General features: G+C 50.1%; 1 protein-coding gene across 8 annotated transcripts in view; it reads right to left on the bottom strand.

Moving 5' to 3' along the window:
* The window catches only part of DRP2 (dystrophin related protein 2), a 60,738-nt gene that overhangs the window by 17,665 nt on the left and 23,734 nt on the right, over positions 1–19,339 (bottom strand). For 6 of the 8 annotated variants that reach the window (XM_019536303.1, XM_019536302.1, XM_019536300.1 and 3 more), the window contains 17 exons: positions 18,209–18,365; positions 17,133–17,253; positions 15,527–15,795; positions 14,731–14,877; positions 14,213–14,291; positions 11,868–11,928; positions 10,748–10,809; positions 10,290–10,364; positions 9,466–9,667; positions 9,037–9,122; positions 8,401–8,558; positions 7,978–8,144; positions 6,757–6,868; positions 6,130–6,266; positions 5,669–5,734; positions 4,649–4,714; positions 3,597–3,740 (listed from right to left, as the gene is read on the bottom strand). In XM_019536303.1, coding sequence (XP_019391848.1) covers positions 3,597–3,740; positions 4,649–4,714; positions 5,669–5,734; positions 6,130–6,266; positions 6,757–6,868; positions 7,978–8,144; positions 8,401–8,558; positions 9,037–9,122; positions 9,466–9,667; positions 10,290–10,364; positions 10,748–10,809; positions 11,868–11,928; positions 14,213–14,291; positions 14,731–14,877; positions 15,527–15,795; positions 17,133–17,253; positions 18,209–18,365 — 2,109 coding nt within the window. The remainder of the gene's footprint in view (positions 1–3,596; positions 3,741–4,648; positions 4,715–5,668; positions 5,735–6,129; positions 6,267–6,756; positions 6,869–7,977; positions 8,145–8,400; positions 8,559–9,036; positions 9,123–9,465; positions 9,668–10,289; positions 10,365–10,747; positions 10,810–11,867; positions 11,929–14,212; positions 14,292–14,730; positions 14,878–15,526; positions 15,796–17,132; positions 17,254–18,208; positions 18,366–19,339) is intronic. The other 2 variants (XR_002101344.1, XM_019536306.1) reach the window with 2 other exon arrangements.

The raw sequence follows: 19,339 nt of genomic DNA on the forward strand, positions 1-19,339 counted from the left end.
GGCGTGGCGCGCATGCACCCATAGGAGGCCTTAACTGCCTCTACACTAATGCTCAAGCAGGAGGAACTTGTCCTCCTGCTAGTTAACACAAACCCAGACATAGTGGGGCTCACTGAAACCTGGTGGGATTCAACCCATGATTGGGCGGTAAATGTTAAAGGCTACAGACTGCACAGGCGGGATAGAACTTGGATGGAAAGGCAGGGGCATGGTGCTCTACGTCAAACAGTAATACACATCCTCAGCTAACAGGACGGTCAGACGAGGGGCAAACTGAAGTGCTCTGGGTAAGAATACAGCGGGGGTTGAGGGGAAAGGGACTTAATGGTGGGGGTCTACTACAGACCACCCAACCAGGGGGAATTCTCAGGTTAGCTCGCGGATGCAGTTAAGTCAAGGGATGTGGTCATCATGGGTGACCTAAACTATCCAGACATCTGCTGGGAAGAGCAGTTAGCCAGGTCTGATCATTCATGTAGGTTCCTAGCTGAGATACAGGACCTCCATCTAACCCAGGAGGTACACAGCCCCACCAGGGGAAATACCTTGCTGGACCTGGTCCTGGCCACAGGTGACGACCTGGTGAGGGGACTGCAGGTTTTCAACCACCTGGGTGACAGCAGGGTGTCAAAGGCCTGCAGCAAGGCAGTAGCCCTTGAGTTCAGGAGGGCCAATTTCAGTGAGTTAAGGAGATTAGTCGAAGAGGCACTGAGGTCCCAGAGGGTAAGGGAATTGGGAGTCCAAGACAAGTGGTTGTTCCTGAAGGAGATGATCCTCCAAGCCCAAAGGGTGATGGTCCCAATGCAAATCAAAGGGGGCAAGAGTGCTCAAAAGCCCCCATGGCTCGCCAAAGGCATTCAGGAATGTCTGAAAGCTAAAAAGGAGGTGTACACCCGGTGGAAGGGAGGGGCTATCACCAAGGAGGATATTGAGTCCATTGCTCAAGACTGTAGGGGGGCTGTTAGGAAGGCTAAGACAGAAACAGAACTAGGACTAGCAACCAGGATCAAAGATAACAAGAAGTCCTTTTTTAAATACATAGAGAGTAAAATGAAGGCACCAGGTAATGCGGGGCACCTGCAGGACACGGTTGGCAATCTGGTGGTTGCACCAGATGATAAAGCTGACCTCTTTAACAAATTCTTTGCCTCCATTTTTCTAAGCAAGGACCAGGACATCTCCCCCACCAGGGTTCCAGATGGACTCAGGAAAGGCACTGCCAGGCCCAGGGTCAGGGGGGACCTAGTTAGGGAACTTCTGGTGGGGCTGGACGTGTTTAAATCAGCAGGTCCAGATGACTTCCACCCCAGGGTGCTGACGGAATTGGTAGGGGTCATTGCAGAACCCCTGGCACAGCTTTACGAGCACTTATGGTGCTCTGGCCAGGTGCCAGAGGACTGGAAAAGAACCGATGTGGTCCCCATTTTCAAAAAAAAGGGAGGAAGGAGGACCCAGGTAACTATAGGCCCATTAGTCTTACCTCAGTCCTGGGGAAGTTCTTTGAGAAAATTATCCAGGAGCACATCTGTGAGGGACCAGCAGGGGAGATTATGCTCAGGGGCAACCAGCATGGGTTCATTAGGGGAAGGTCCTGTAAGATCAACCTGACTGCCTTTTATGACCAGGTCACAAAATCCTTGGACGCAGGTGTTGCAGTGGATGTAGTCTTTCTGGACTTTAGGAAGGCCTTCGATACTGTGTCTCATTAAAAAATTAGGTGTCTGTGGTGTCAACGCCTACACAGTTAGATGGGTCACAAACTGGCTGGAGGGCCGCACCCAGAGTGGTGGTGGATGGGTCATTTTTGACCTGGAGGGATGTGGGCAGTGGAGTCCCCCAGGGCTCGGTCCTCAGGCCCGTACTGTTCAAAATCTTTATAAGCGACTTGGACAAGGGGGTGAAAAGCACCTTGTTCAAATTCGCAGATGACACTAAGATATGAGGAGAAGTGGGCATGCTAGAAGGAATAGGCTACAACTACATCTGGATAGATTACAGGGGTAGGCAGATGAGAATAGGATGGGATTCAATACTGACAAGTGCAGGGTACTGCACCTGGGGAGGAAGAACCAGCAGCATACCTACAGGCTGGGGAACTTCCTTCTCATCAGCACAGAGGCAGAAAAGGATCTTGGAGTCATCATTGATTCCAAGATGAATATAGGCCACCAATGTGAGGTATGGTCAGTAAGGCTAACCCGAACCTTGTCATGCATCCACAGATGCATCACGAGCAGGTCCAAGGAAGTGATCCTTCCCCTCTATGTGACACTGGTCAGGCTGCAGTTGGAGTACTGCGTCCAGTTCCGGGAGCTGCACTTCAGGAGGGATGTGGACAGAATTGAGAGGACCCAGAGGAGGGCCACTCGCATGGTCAGGGGGCAGTAGGGCAGGCCCTATGAAGAGAGGCTATGGGACCTGAACCTGTTGAGCCTCCGCAAGAGAAAGCTAAAGAGGGGATCTGGTGGCCAGCTATAAAAACTTACCGGGGGGGATCTGCAGGGAACGGGAGAGTCCCTGCTCCCCTGAGCACTACCAGCAGTAACTAGGAATAATGGCCACAAGCTGATTTAGAGTAGGTTCAAGCTAGACATCAGGAAGCACTACTTCACAGTCAGGGTGGCCAGGATCGGGAACCAACTTCCAAGGAAAGTGGTGCTCACTCATACCCTGGGGGTCTTCAAAAGGAGGTCAGATAATCATCTAGCTGGGGTCATCTGACCCCAGTGTTCTTTCCTGTCCATAGCAGGGGGTCGAACTTGATCTGCCCAGGTCCCTTCTGACCCTACCAACTATGAAACTATTCCATTCCTGGATGCAGGTCCTTGCTCACCCACAGCCCCATTCCACCCACCTGGCCACATGCCCTGCCTATATGGGTCCCAGCCGGTCTCCACTGAGACACTGGGATTGCGGGCAGTGACAACATGGGGCCACAGCCTGGGGCAGAGGTGAAATCTGCTCCCCACCCACCCTTGCCTGTAGAACCAGCACCTGTTGCAGGAGTGTGAAGGCAGTGGATCATGACTCTGCCCCAGGCCCTGTGCTGTCACTGCCTCATGTTCCTGGTCCCAGCCCTGACACTCTGTGGCCCCATCCCAGCTAAGTGTGGAGAAGAGCTACTTAAGGAGTTTTGCTGATCTGTAGGGGGGGCAGGAGGGAGAAAGGGGTGCTGACCTGTCCCACGGCAGCTCACCAAAACTCCCTAAGTGGCCTCCAGCTTAAATTATTGTCCACTCCTCCTCTTTGTGGACCTAGCACCTCATACACTGAAGAAGAAAGTCTCTAATGTTCAGCCTAGATATCCCTTTCCCCAGCCCCCCAAACCATTATACCAAGCTGTACCAACGGATTCTCTGATTATATGAGTTCCCCTTCCCAGTGCCTGAAGATGGGCCTCGTGTCTCCCCACCTATGTAAGCTACATTAGCTGGATACTTCAAATCCTTTTTTCTATGTCTTTTCCTCAAGGCTCTGTCAGCATTTCCCTGGTCCTGCTCCAGACTCCCAGTTGCTGGGCTGGCATGCTGTTCCTGGTTCCTTTGCCCTTTGACACACTCTCATATTCCAGCTTGGGCATTCACCCACATACATACCTGTTTTCATCCTCTAAATGGGCCAGGATTCTCTCCAGCTCCCCCTTATCATTGGTGTTGACACTGTCCTTGGCCTGCTGGCTGCCCACTGGTTCTCGGTCTGTGATTGGACTGGAGTGGCGCAACAGGTACTGATCCTCATCCCTGTCACAAACCCCAGGAGGAGAGGCATCAGTGATGGAAAGCCAACCAGAGGGCTGTGTGGAAAACACAGCCATGGAATCATAGGGTTGGAAGGGAGGTCATCTAGTCCAACTCCCTGCTCAAAGCAGGACAATCTAAACCACCCCAGGCAAATGTTTGTCTAACCTGCCCTTAAAAACATACAACAATGTAGATTCCATAGCCTCTCCAGGCAGTTTATTCCAATGCTTAACACCACGCTCTTGGTTAGAAAGTCCTCCCTAATAGCTACCTTAAATATTCCCTGTGTATGTTTAAGCCTGTTATTTCTTGTCTTGTCCTTTGTGGACCCAAAAACAATTGATTATTTTCTTTAAAACTGCCCTTTTTGTACCAAAAGACTGTTATTAAACCCTCCTAGTCTTTTCTTCTCTATACTATAAAATTCCTCCAACCTTACCTCATTTGTCATGTTTTCGAAACCACTAATCATTTGGTTGCTATCCTTTGAATGCTTGCCAATTTGTTCACACCTTGTCTGAAGTGTGATGTCTAAACTGGCCACAATACCCATGAGCCAGGCCACATGTACTGAAACATGTGGAAGAACCGCTTCCCACAACTTGCCTATGACATTCCTTGTTAAGACATCCCAGAATTCTATTAGCTTTTTTGCAGCACATGGACATGATTTGTACAGAAGATTGTACAAGTTGCGTACTAAACTGATCTATTCCTTAGAGCAAAGGATAAGACCTCCTGGTTCCATTCCCGTGGAGAGATGTTTACTATGTACCACAGACAGGACAGGGGTGGGTAAAGTGTGCGGGGAGGCAAGCACTCTTCTCAAAACCCCTGGAGAGAGAGAACCTCAGCATCTCCCTGTATGGACAAACACATTCAAAACATATAAAAGATGCACCACTCACAGGCTATCATCTGGGGACAAACTGTCATTAAAGAAGGAACAGTTCTGACTTTCCATCTCTGCGAGCCTGGAGGAGACAAAACCAGATTAATACCTTCCCAGGAGAGTCATTGGGCCTGTATATCCATTCCTTGTACCTATACTTCTTCGGGTCCCTGCACTAGAATCCTGCCCAGTTGTTCTGTCCCAGGATGTCTTGTCACTCAGCTTCTATTTAGATCCTAAATAATTTTGTATTTTTTAGGAAGAAACTGTTCATCTAGAAAATTTGTTTTGGGAGAATGCACCCTCTTTGGTGAGGCCATCCCGGCCTCACAACTGGCAGATCTTTTCACATTCACAAGTGCTGCAGTGCTATATGAAAGGTGGGTGCAATGGTGATGGCACTATGCAGGTTCAATTCCTATTACCTTGCATAGTCTTCAGCAAGTCTGTCTGTGCCTCAGTTCCTCATGTACACAATGGGGATAAGCTCTGCCCCCCCCGGGCACTGGGAGAATTAATTTAATGATGATTATAAGGGCACTATGCAAGAACCACAGAATGCTACATGGATCAGTCTGAAACAGGGCTGCTGGGAAAAGCTGCTGATAGGCCAAGGCATGAAGGACTCAATCACTTCCTTCTTTCAGAAGAGCCCCTGCTAAACTTCAGCTGCACGCTTGTAAGTAGGAAGTTCTCAGTGAAAATAAAGATCTTGTATAAATATAACAGCTGCATCCCAGCCAAAAGCAACAGCAGTGCAGGTGGGATAAGACAGGTCATTCATTTGGGCATCCCACTCCAAAAGGGCTCCTTAAGTTTGGTCACTACCTCACACCTGTCAGGAAGGTGGCACCACAGTCTGGAGCTGATCTAAGGCAATGTTAGCCATAAGTCATACCAGTGAAGTGAATGTAGTGGAAGGCGGGGGGGTGGGGAGGTGTGGGGAAGGTCTTACAGACAGCCTTTGGCTGAAGTGCTGGACTGCGCCTACCCACTACTCTCCTTCACTCCTGTTCTGGTGCCTATAGCATAGTACCTGCTGGCAAAGTGCTCAATCCGGGAGTGGGTATCAGCATGTGGTAGCATCGGGGAGGAGGCTGGTCTGGAAGACACACACACTGGTTAGCAAAACACTGCAGTCTTTACTCAAAGTTATGGCTCATAGGTACAGCCCTAATCTCATTTAGGACCAGAAGAACTAGGGGCTGGCTGGAGACTCATTGCTCCCATAAAGGTCAAGCAGGAAGATGGAAGCAGTATCTCAACCAAACCCTCCCTCTGTGCAAGGCAATGAAAATCTCTGTTCTTCCAAGATCTAGACTCCGTTCCAGCCACCACAGACACCCAAGCTGTCTTCTCTAACTGAACCCTTCATCCCCTGGCCTCTCCTGTCTCGGGGACTAGAATCCCACACCTGCACCTCAGTGGGCAGGTCCTTTCTGTGGGGTCTGTTTTAGGCAGGGCCAAGGTAGCACCAGTCTTCAGGCCAGCACTTACGTCTCTGAAAAGTCAGCTTCAAGCACAGACTGGACAGGCAGGTATCCCCTCTGCGGGTGCTTGCTGAAGTACTGCTTCGACCGGAACTTGTTTTTTAGGGTTGTAGCAAAGTCTCTCATGTTCTCACTAGACGTAGTCTGCAGAAAGACAGAGACTCTAGTAAGTGAGGGATGGAGACATCCAAAAGAAAGCAGTCCTCCAAGTCTGGCCTTGAACTAGATAGAGAGGGAGGCATTTTCCAGACTGTAACCATGTGCATGCATATAGCATGGAATAAGCACATGAGAGCCCAAACACAAGGACTTAAATGAGCATGACATGTTACTTATAGGCATATGCACATATATCTAATATCACTGCCTATTTCTAAATTGTTGCAGGGCAGGCAGCAGCTGAATTTACTGTTACAGCTTCATAATCTGCAGTGTAGAACCATGTAGGTAGCTTCCACCAGGCTCATGTGGAGTCGAGAGAAGCATTCCTTGAGCTGCCCATGCATAATGATGGCAGGAAAGATACCCAGTTCTGACCCAGTGCTGAATGAACAGTCCCCTGGAATAGCCCATGTTGACTGCTCCTGGCTCCCTGACTACACAAAGCAAGGAATGCTCAGCCACAGCTCCTTACCGGCGTATAGTACTCCATGATGGGATAGTGCAACTTATTCCCTTTGCTGGCTCGCCCTGTCAGGAAGCAGGTCTGACAGATATCCACATTGAACTGCTTCAGGCTTCTATATCTGGGAAGATGAAGAGAAGCTGGGGAGATAGCAACAACCTGTGAGGAAGCAACATCCGGGAGACCCCCAGGAAGACTGCCGGGTTGAGACCTCATTGTGGTTCAGTGCACCTGGCCCACATAGTACAAGGCTGTTTTTTTCTTGCATACAACTGATTCTAAAAACACTGAGTTCTCACTGCTCCCAATACAGCAGCAGGCTCCCTCAATTGCTGCTGGTGGGGAGAGGCTGATATGAAATCCTGCTATTGTAGGTGCTTAAATTATTTAGTCATCATAGTCACAGGCCACCCCTGAATGTTCCACCAGCTCAGGGCAAAGAACATTTTTCCATCACCTGTTCCAGCTGCTGTCTAGCTAGAACTGTCTGTTATATTAAAAACAACAACATATTATCAGGCTTCAGCTACCCCAGCACACACACTTCACTGTAACATTTTTGATGCCCTAGAGATCATCACACATGCCAGGCACAATGTGGACAAGGCAGGCGTTCCCCTCTAGTGCCTCAACCTGGACTGGCACTACACCAGGAAATTGGAAGGTCCATAGTTGCAGATTGTCTATGTGCAGGCAAATAAATAACTGACTTTCCAGCTGCTCTTTCCCCAAGGAGGCAAGAGAGAGGCTGTTTGTTCTCTGTGAAGTTTATTTGTATTACCCGCCCTAATAAGATTATATCTTAACTCGGTCTAAAGATACATCTCTTTCTAAAGATGGGAGAAGTCAGCTCAGTCACCTCGTTCATTCTGGGTCACTGCTGAGGTTGCCAGCATGGGGCCCAGTTATAGAACAAGCTGTAGTGGTGATTTCTGACACGTATTTATGCACTGAGAATGCATTCAGCTCATTTCACAGAGGACAGGTGGTGGTACCAACTTCTCGTTGATCCTAGCCCAAGCCAGGTTCCAGAACAACCAACTAGAGGCAATAAGCCCCACAACCCCTCCCCATGTGCTGCACCAAGCAGCACCAGACACTTTTCACTGAGGCCCTGAAACAAAGCCTCTGTCTGTGTAGTACTTGGGCAGAATTCACCTCAGTGTAGCCCAATTATCACTGATTCCTATGTCATTCCATAGTGACTTCAGCTGTGGCTGTGCTGCCTACCTGAAGCCTTTGATAGGACACTGCCTGCAGACAGAACATTTGGTCTGGTGCTTCACTTGTTCAGCAATGGTCACTCTGTGCAGGACAGCCAGCCATACCATGGACTGTGGCTCCAGGTTGGCCCATTCCAGGAACTGGGAGACCTCAATCACAGGTTTCCCATTACTCTAGGGAAAGAGGAAAACAGGAGCTAAGCCCAGCACAAATCACAACTCCAGTGACTAAGCAAGGGAGTGTGGCCAAGGCACCTGCTAGCCAGCATATTCCCCCATTTCCACTCCTACCCTTCTCAGAGAGGACACCAGAATGACAGCTGTGACTGGCATCTCCCTCTGAGCCAGCACAGCTGCTCTCTCCTTGCCCACTGGGTGGAACCGCAGAAGTCAGAAGACAGGACAGAAATGTCCCCACCATGATACTTACAAAGCGGAAGCAGCTGCGGACACTGGGCTCCACATTGCTGCCTCCAAATGCTGCCACCTCTCCCAGCTGGCGTGGAACCTGGATGGCCTCATGCAGCAGGATGCCAAGGTGCCGCTGGTCACACAAGCCACCAGGGTTTGCCACCTGGCTAAAGAGGTCTTTTGGGTGGAAGGGTGAGCCCACAGAGAGCAGAACAGGGGCAAAAGAACAACAGCACAGACACATTACTATACATGTAGAAGCTGGGGAGAGAGCTCCCCCCTCAATGCCTGGGGGTATGGAGATGCAGATTTCAGTGGTGGGTGAAAGGTATGAGGAAAGGAAGCAAAGCTGGGATCTCTTCCCTGAAACAGGGCCCCTTTTTGCCTCAGCTAAGTTCAGAGTCTGCGTGTGTGTGCATGTGCGTGTGCATATGCGCATGCAACCCAGCAGTAAAAAACACAGTCCCCAGCCTACTAAATTAGGTGTGGGATTTAGAGAAGGGGAAGCAGTGAGGCAAAGGGATTAGTCACAGCAGGAAGGCTGCTTCTCTCTGTCCCCAACAGGCAGTCCTTCTTGCCCAGAAACTTCACAGATCCAGGAAACCTCCCCTGCTAGAACCCAGCTTTTCCATGGAACCCCCAGGGAATGACTCACACTGGAATTTCTCCTTCACCTCCGTGCCGCACATACATGCAACGCCAGTCTTGAACGAGAGAGCTCGCATCTTCCCACTGCGACCACTGAAAGCAAAGGGCAAAATACTCAGCTCCCCTCAATTTTGTGAAGGTAATTTTCCTAACAGAGCTCAATTGGTGTCTACTGGGAGTTCAGTAGTGGAGTTCCCTTCTGGCAATGCCTCTTTGATGCCAGCTGGCCACTTGCAAGGCGACCTTCTTCACAGCAATGCCCTGTCTCTGCCAGCTGGACCCCAGCCCCAGGCAGTGAGAACTGCCTCATAGCACTGCCTTGGGAATGCCTGCCAGAACTCCATCAGAAAGGTTTCCCTCAGCACGGTGCCTGGGCTGCATGCCAGCTCCCAGTTTCATGGTTCTGAAAAGAGTCCCGCAGGCAGACAGCAAATACCTATCAAATACATTGAGCAGCCAGTTGAGACTCATGTCCACGCAGAGTGGAACATTGACCAGGATGCCCCTTTCTTCCTCCAGACGCTCGTAGAGAGCTGTCAGGCAGTGGATGACCTCAACCACGTCCATTACCCGGTCACTGGGCTGCAACTCATGCTCACTGAAGATTTCCAAGGCTGTGGCCAAAGTCACCATGTCCACTGAGCAGTCAAGGGGCAGAGAGAGCAGAAACCAGAGGAAAACATTGTAAGATAAAGAACAAAAACAACATTGATCAGAACTGAGAGGAGAGGGATCTAGAGGTATTTAGGGAAGCCCTTTCCTCTAAGAACACTAGGGCAGAAGTGCCTTTGGGATTACACAAACACAGAGACACAGAGTCATCTTAAAACCCATGCTTCTGCCTGGTCTTCTCCTCACCTGCTGGTACAGCTAACACCCGAGTTCAATCACCAAAAAGCTACAGGATATACAGCACTTCTCTAGTATCCCATTGTGCCCAGTCTGTGCATTGGTGAGCACTATCTGCGCCATTGGTCTCATTACACAGTGAGTCAGTTTCCTCTATTGTCTGTGTGGATCTTACACAGCAACAGGGGAGATGGAAGAAAAAACACATGAAAGAGGAAAATGGGACTGAAAAGCCACAGAAGGCATAGAGGGAGTCAAAGCCAGGAAGCACCTGCACAATCTTTGAACACAACTGGTGAAATTAATTTGATCAAGCCAACACTAAACGCTTTCTGCTTGCCCCCACAGCTGTTCCTGCCCCGTGCAGGGCAAAGAGGTGCAGACATGAGCAGGGGGAGCATGGGTACTTACATCGCAGAGCCTTCTGGACACGGCGCAGCTTCATGGCCGTCCGATATGCAGAGAACTTAATGTTGTTCAAATCAGCTGCAAAACAAAGAGAAACCCAACTGTGCATTTTTTTCTTCAGGGGCAGGAAAAGGAATATTTGCTGATCACAGGGTTTGCAGGGGAAATGCCATCTGAATTAACACAAGACCCAAGCAAGAGGGTCCAGTCTACAAAGGACAGAGACAAAACCCTCTGTCAGGGGCAGAACATGAGTTAGAGTGAGCATGTGGGAGTGAGAGGGCAGGCAGCACAGCATCAGACCCAAGGCTGGGATGAGTCCTGTGCAGACTCTACCACAAAGACATTGAGGAGAGCCAAACAGAAGGCATTCTTCCACTTGGCAGGGAAAGTTGGGGACTGTCCTGCATCCCACTGCACAAGCACCTGGATAGAAGCAGCGTTCTCCAGGGGGTCCTTACCCAGTGTCTGGTACAGCTCTGTCATCTTGGGGTGGTCCCAGCACGTTGTCTGAGCCTGATGGCTGAAAAAGCAGAAGGGAACCAAACAGAGAACCAAACCTTCAAACATATCCACAGGCACAAGGATGCAAGTAGCCATTCTCCTCCTTTTCATCCCATTTCCTGGCTAAGAAGCCCCCACGGTCACACAACACGCAGTTGAGACACCTCCCCCCCACCCCAGGACCGGCCTTCACTTTACTATTCCAGTCTCTCTACCTCAGGATACTGGTGCAGAGCAGTCTCACATGCTACTTTTTCCAGGACTGAACCTGTCCAGGCAGGGCCATCCCTGGGGGGGTGCAAATTGGGGCAACCATCCCAGGCCCTGTGCTCTGGGGGGGCCCCACAGAGCTGGGTGGAGCAGTGGCTGTGTCCAGCCGCTCACTATTCCCCCACCCCCTCCCCTGCCAATGGTGGCAGCAGCTTCTTCAGGTCTGGGATTGAAGCCGGGGTGGGGCTCCACATAGGCTGCTTTGCCCTGGGTCCCACACCCTGCTCAGGCGGCCTCTGTGTCCAGGGGATCCTCCAGCACATGCAGGCACTCTGGCGGAGGACTCCATCTCTGCAGGATCAGGTGCAACAAACCTTTCATATACCCAGCTTGTTCCCGGCTTCACTAGGAAATGTCTCCTCAGCCCCACCTCTCTAATAACCTCTGGAGTCTTTCCATCTACAGCACTCATCTCCTTGTCAGGAAGGCAAGTCCTGTTCTATGACATCTCCATGCCTGCCGTTAGCCACCTGGGGGTGTCTAACAGTAGTGCACAGGCCAAGCTCCTTCTCCCCACCAACACCATGCACTCCACCCTATCCTAACAGTCTGTAAATGTCACCTCAGTAATGCCTCATGGCTTCTTCAGATTTCTCCATGGCTCTGGCCCCTAGCATAGGGACCCAGCTAGATCTGGAATGGATAGTATTTGTGTCCACCCCATCAAGACTTATTGAATTTGAGGGGTGGACGGAAGCCACACAGATGATGGAAAAAGAACAAAGAGCAAAGGAGACCAAGACAGAAAACCACATGTAGGAAGAGATCAGGATCAGCCAATGCTCTAGCCTTTGACTGCACACTCACTTGATGTAGTACGGCACTTTATTGGGTGAAATTGCTCGTTCCCAGGGGATCTGGACAGAGGCTGCAAACAGAGACACAGACAAAAGTAATGTAGACAGTCTTCCAGGTCAAAATCCTCTCTGAAGAGAGACTGCAGTCTGTCAAGCGCTGGTCTCAGGGAAGACAGCAGAGATGGGGGAACTGGGGAGAATATGAATGCAGAAGTCTCTGTGCCCTCAACATCCACTCCTCTGCATCTGACTATGGGCAGAACCTGGGACACTGCCACTATCAGAGGCTGCAGTCCCTGGTCAGCGTGACCCCTTGTTTAAAGAAGACTCCAGTGGTCCTCAGAGTGATGTACTGGATATGAGTGCATATATGTGAGCATGTATACAATACTTCTCTGGATCTGGAAGCACCTGCCACTCATAGGTCCCTGGCTGACATTAAAACAATGGCACAACTGGGATTAAAGGAACTTTCTGGAACATCATGCCACAACATGACAGGAGGCACAATGGTTGGGATGGATGATAAAATTCTTCAAATCCTAACTATGCTACTGCTGATCAGCCTCCAGCCCAGTTCTGCAGACAAGGCACAGGGCAGCTCTGCCTCAGACGCAGGACTGCCCCCAACCCCCACCAGGTTCCAGACCCGGGGTCCCAGTACCCTGTGACTTTTAAAAGTCAGGTGTGCTTTCAATCTAGAACCAGACCCAGGACTGTTGGGAACAGGTCTAATAATCAGCTGATTGTAAGCCCAGTCCTGGGACAGCCTAGCTACATGAATGATTTTTAGAAGTCCTAAGGCTCTAAGACCCTGGGATCAGGGAGCCTCTCCCCACCCCAGGTCCCTATGCCATCTAAAAATACTGGGTTCAGCTCACCTCTACACAATCCAGCATTTTAGAGTGCCCTGCAGGGCAAGGCAGAAAAGGCTGCAGGGCTCAGGAACTGTTAGGTTCCCAGAGGCTGGAGCCCTTTGACCCCCTCTGCCAGGAAACCTTACAACTTCATTCTCCCAGCCATCAGTATTCAGCATCAGGAGCAGAGCTGTCCCAGTCCTGATGCCAACCCCACTGTCCCCATGCCAAAACTGGCAGTCAACTAATTGTCAGCACTGGCCTGGGGCTGCTACACGTTCAATTTATGGCACCATACAAACAAGCCACAGAGATGTTTTGTGTGTTTTATGGAATCTTTGTGGTCAGTTTGCCACTTTATGGCACGTTATTTAATTATGGTGCATTACCACATTAATCACACCATAACAGTAATGCGTGCCAGGGCCCTAGTGTTATTAGACTCCTTGGTCCTTAGCATGCAAGTCCTGTGTATCTAGAGGGGAGACATTAAAGGTGGGGATTTATAGTTCTGGTTGTCTGCAGCACCTAGATTTAACACCTGGGGAAAGGGAACCTTTTTGCTACCATCACCCAGCACCTTGGCACAGACAGGGCTCATCAACTCCAACGCTAACATTTTTCCTCTGGGCCCCGAAAGCAAGGCCTCTCCCAGATCTGCATGCGAATGAAACCTAATTTGCAGAAGAGGTAAGCATCTATAAACCCCGAGAATACAAGTGACAGTGCAGGTTCTCCACACCTCGGAGTCAGGCTGCATTTACAGAGGACTCTAAACATCGGCCTCCAGGCCCAGCAGCTCCATGTGAAATATGTTCCATGCAACACTTGCTATGCTATCCAGAGCCTCTGGACAGAGCTCTGATGTGTGGGAATGGAATCCCTCCCACCTTGCAGTGAAAAATGAAGGCCTCATTATCACACACATTCCTGTCCCCCAAACTAGCCACATGGAATATGAGAGCTGTCTCTTTGCTGCCATCTGTCTGCTTGCCCTTTGGCACCACAGGGCTGCTGAGTCTGGCATAGTCCCAAGTGTCACCTGGGTGCTGTCTCCTGCTAGTGTCACCCACTCTACGTTCTTAAGGTGACAAATGGTTACTCGATATGGTGCAGTCCCCTTCCATTTTCCCATCCCCTTAACATGGATGTTAAGTGAATGGGAATAAGTGGTGCGTGGCAATGAGAAGTGCCTTCTGCTCAAGTCCCTGTACCTCAGGGTCACATAGCATTACCAAACTTGGATCATGCCACGTATCACTTAGGAGTGCCCACTTGATAATGCCTCTTCTAGGTGTCTGTAGTGTCACTGGGGTTGTCCTATCAGAGCAAGGCCAAGGAATACCAAGACATAGGGGGAATTCCTGTGTAGTGAGGCAGTAAGCAAGGAAGACCTACACTCTGGTCTCTCTGAACAACTGCAGCATACACAGTGCTGAACTGCTCCCACCCAGGGATTTTCCTTTACTAGGATTACTGGGCTGACCTACTCACGTACAGGAGAGGAAGTGCTGGGAGCCTGGTCCGAAGTCCCGGTGGGCATCCTGGAGCTGTTTCAGCCGCTCATTTACAGAGGTCTGCAAAGAGAGGAAGCTGAAATTTAAAGTGAACCAATCCTGTATCTCAGCACAAAGCACTGTTCTTGAGGCACTGTATATGGACTCAGACAGGCCACTGTAATGTTCCACCTGGGGATTATCCAGGTCAACCAACAAGCAAAGATACATGTACGTTTATCCTCTGCCTTCCTAAGCAATCCTTGCATTCCTTCTCTCATGAGCAACCACTTTCATTTCTCCTCGTGTGGCATCTTTATATGGCACAGCAGCTGTCCTGATTTACAATAGCTGAGAAGTTTCTAAGCTCCTCCATGGCCCCCTTGATCTCCACCTACTCATGCCTGCCCCTGCAAGGTGGCCTCTGTTACCTTGACTTAATTCAACATCCTCTGAACAGCCCCTTCCTTTAACATCTCCAACTACTGTTGGCTTCTCACAGGACACCCCACTTCTCTACCTGAAGCTGTTTCCACCGGGTGTTGATCTGCTCCAAGGCTCGGGAGTTCTCCATGGATAGATGAACATCAGAGATAGCAAGCTGGTGTGCAAGGTCATTAACTAGCTTCACTCCATCCTTCATAGGGGAGAGCTCTTCCTTAAACAGCTAGAGCCCAGACACCCAAAACCAGCAGAAACAGGAAGGAAAGAGAAAAAACACAGCAGGTCACTCAGTCAGCCACCCCATACCACTCAAGTGGCCCCAACCAGCTGGGGCACACTAGCAGTTGGCACTGCATAGCAGAGGAGTATGGCATGACCAACGCCCTTTTCCCTCACTGAGCCTGCTAGAAAACTCAGCAGAAATAGCTCAGACAAAGCCTGCATGCCAGGCTGGAGGTATGAACACTACTGCTACCTGGAATCAAGTCCACTTGCTTACAATGTTCATCCTGATGAACAATCCTGAGTAGAAATGTCTTTTGCTTTCCCCACCCAGACAGGCAACCTTATCAGCGTTTGAGCAGACACCACGAAGGAACATTCTCCCTTGGAAAAGACCTCAGGAGGATCTATCAGTGTGAACAGCAAGAACCCAAATTATGTGCCAAAGTGGAGTCACATGAGGGATGAAGTGATGTCTGTGGTTTTATCAGAGCCTGGATACAATTTTGATACAGTCCAATCCGGGCAGTGCAAGCATGTTGGATTGCATGGTAGGAGGAAGCTGAGCTGAGGCAGCCAGTACTTTCCAGAGAACAGTACTTTCTCTCCCCAAGGACAGGGAAAGGGGGTCCTGGCCAGAAGAGCTGTACCTTGGTTGCCTGGATGTGCTCTGGTAAAGAATCAATGAAGAGGTCCCCAATCGGTTCCCAGGTTTCCCGCACACTCTCTGCCTGGTCCAGTGTGGTGCTAAGCTCCTCCATGGCCCCCTTGATCTCCAGCAGTTGTTCCAGGGTCCGTTCAATGTGACGGTGCTGGTCCACACAGCGAGCAGTGAGCTTCTCCCACAGCTCACTAGCCACGTTTGCCTGCTTCCACACAAAGCGGCTGATGTTCTGGATCCGATGCCGGGGTGAGACATCTACCAGCAAAGCAGCAGAGACACAGAGAGCAACTGTGAAATTCCAAACCTAGTAAGAAAACCATGGAAGACGTGAAGAGGGGAAGAAATGCAGGGTGATCCGGAAAGACCCAAAAAACAAGAGGAAGCAAGAGGGGAGAAGTCAGAGAGAACAGGGAAGAGGGGAAAATGAAGGACAGACAGAAAGTAAAGAGGATGATTTCAGGACATGCTCAGGCTTACAGCTCTGGACTGCATGTTCTAGGCCCTCCAGGTGCCAGAGTCACATATTGCCTGTCCATAAATGTCTGTATGAACATGCAGAGGCTTTGGCCCACAAGGCCAGGCTCCCTTCCAGAAGCTTGCCTGACATTCTACCATGGTACAGAAGACATCTCACTGAATCCAACAACTAGAGCACTACAGCACAGCCTGATATTGCACCTCTGAAAAAGGACCAGAGGTGCCTGGGGTGACACAATAAGTTAGGAGGGGAGCCATGCTGCACATCCACTGGAGGGCTAAGAGAACCCTTTACCAGCCATCTGAATACCACTTTCCCTGGCAAAACAGCACCAGACAGCAATGGTCTGAGTAAGAGCTTCAGAGCTTGGCACGTTAGTGAAACTGCCTCAATTTCCTTGCAAGGCAGGGGAGTATTATTTTCCTTGTACATAGGAGAAAGCTAGAGCAGAGACTCAGTGATTTGCCAAAGGTCACAACGCAAGTCTTTGGGAGCCACATACTAGTTAGAGCAGGGATCCCAGTGCTAAGCAACCCAACAGCACAGGAATTGCCAGTAACACAAGCCCCTCCTGAGGAGAGCATGCATACATCTGCCTCCAAGCAGCAAAGCGAGAAATGGCAGACTGAGCCCTTCCTCTCTCCCAGCAGCCTGGGCTGGGGTGGCAAAAAGACAAAAAAACTCCCACAAGAGCCAAGCCAGATCATCATCAGAGCCCTTTGGGGTTCAAGGGTTCAGCTGAGGGACTGGAATGTAAGTTCTATTTGTCAGAAAGTGGCACCTCATCAAATCCCATTCAATGCCTGACGTGCCTAGATAACACTGGTCACTCTCAGCATGTCACAGTGCTATATCACATCCTGTGGGAATCATGCCCCATCCCAACACAGGATGTACCAAGGTCATCACACTGTGCCTTGTCAGTGTTGTGTTGTGCTTGATACTGCACATACTGACACATCACATTCACTCATTCATGCCACATGGTAGTATATAATCATTACACCCCTTCCTAAATACACACTGTGAGCCATCTTCTCTCACAATTATACCAGGCAGGATTAAATAATGATGGCACATGGACACAGGGACAAGGATGGGAGGTGTCACAGACCTTTGCTTTCAGAATTTGGTTCCTCTAATTCTTCAAATGGATGCTGGGAAAGGAAGGCCTGTGCTGACTCCAGGACTGAATAAATATAGGGACCCCGAGACTTCACCTCTTCCATGAAAGCCTGCAGATGCACAGCACAACAAAAGGAGACAGCAGTCTGTGTTAGAGAATGAGGAGCCTGCCTACTCTCAGCTGAGAGCTGTGCATCAATCTACTCACTCCAGTGCACAGATGAGCTACCAGCACTGAGCAGCTGTGACAGGCATGTTAAAGAAACTTTGCTTGAGAAAGTGGTACACAAGCTCCTTTAGTGCTATAAAAGGATAGTCAGCTGAGAAACATCCTTGAGATTCAAGAAAGACAGCACAGTAGATCAAAGGTCTGTCTGAAATGGCCAACCACTGGTGTGCTCTACAGTGTAAACTATTAAAAAGTCCTTTGGATCATGCTAACGTGCATTATGAGACCAGGAAGGAGGAAACTGATTTGTACTGCCCCAAAGATCAAATGCAGTGAGGCTGGTTAATCAGAACCTGCTGTGTGCTTCAACACAGCAAGGGTTTCTCACATCCCAGGCATTGCGTCAACTTGAGATAAGGCAAACAGGATTGGACTTCAGAAGAATGTCAAGTTGCTGTGAGTGTGCCCAGACAAAAGCAGCTCTATCTTCCAGACAGCTAGGAAGCTTACAGCACATTAGGAAACTGAATGGGGTAACTGAAGCTCAATACCCCATTGCAGGAACCTACATGGATTTAAATCAATAAGGCAGTTTTATTTTCTTTAACATGTATCCTACAGCTGATGACCTTCACTTGTTAGACACTGAGGGAAATATGGGCTGGAGCTTTCCTGGAAAGCATTGGCTCTGCCTTCCTGAGGCAAGCAGGGAAATATGTGATCAAGACCCTGTGCATGGACATGGAGAATGACTGCTACAGCTGTGGGCACAGACAGGCTGAGAAACCCAAGCAAGGTCTGGTACTTGGGTTCCATACCAAGGAACCTGGGCGTGTCCCAGATGGTAAGAGAGGGCAGGGAAGATGCAAGAGCTGAGAGAAAGCCTGGAAACATACTGCGTGAGTTTCTTTCTCCTGTTGCACCAGGAGCACATCTCCTCGGAGCGGCAGCTGAGCTGACAGCTCCTCATCCTTCTGACTGAGCCAGTCGATGATCTCCTGCAGGGGGAGCTGCAGCTTCCCGCTGTGGTCTGAGAAGGCCTCTAGACGAGCCCTGGAGAAAAGAGGGGGGTCAGAGCAGAGTCACAGATAATGAGAACTGACAGGGATCCACCCCTTTTCACACCAGCAGTGGTGGCCTATGTGCTGGGTCTCTGCAGCCTGCCTTTCTAAGGGCAACTCTGTTTGAGTCTGCTCCAACAGAGGGCAGGGGGCTACCCCTAAGGAGAGACAGCAGGCGGGAACATGAAGACACTGAAGAGTGACTTTACCTTGCACTGCACTGGTGTTAGGCTGGGAGAGAAGAGCTGTTTCTGCTCAAGGGTGACAGTGGGGACCTGCACTGCCATCCCATGTAAAGAGGGCCCCCTCAGTGTGGGATTCTCGGTGTTGGCAGGCCTGGGAAGCTCCCAGACTCCTTCCAATCTTGAATTGAGGGTGGAGGGGGAGAGCAGAAGAACCTGCCCTGGATTCATGCATGCTCAACACCCTGAACTCTAGCTATGCCTGCATTGTCGGTGCTTAGCTGGAAGTTGTAGAAAGCTGGCCCATTTCCATGAGTCTGTGCATTACGACAGCATACAGTTAACATGCCCCAGTTAAACTCTCAACAATGCTGGCTGCAGATCTGCAACCTCAGAAAGCCACAACACAGCACATCCTGCAAGGGTCAGGGGAAGAGCCTGGTAAGAAAAGTCAAGCCAGGCAGGGGGGTAGAAAGACAGCAATGGACTTCTGAAACCTCTTCTCTTGTCCTAAAGGGAGATCATATGCAGTGAAGGATGGCAACAGGCCTATAGTTTCCTGGGTCCTCCTTCCTCCCTTTTATCATATCACAGAATCATAGAAGTCAGGTCAGAAGGGACGTAGCTCTTGTAGTCCGACCCCCCTGCCTGGGCAGGAGAAAAACTGGGTTCAAATGACTCCAGCAAGGTAGGCATCAAGCCTCCTCTTAAAGACCCCCAGGGTAGGAGCCAGCACCACTTCCCTTGGAAGTTGGTTCCAGATCCTAGCCGGCCTGACAGTGAA

The sequence above is a fragment of the Crocodylus porosus genome, unplaced genomic scaffold, assembly GCF_001723895.1.
Source record: "Crocodylus porosus isolate Cpor-Errol unplaced genomic scaffold, CroPor_comp1, whole genome shotgun sequence".
Taxonomy (NCBI): domain Eukaryota; kingdom Metazoa; phylum Chordata; order Crocodylia; family Crocodylidae; genus Crocodylus; species Crocodylus porosus.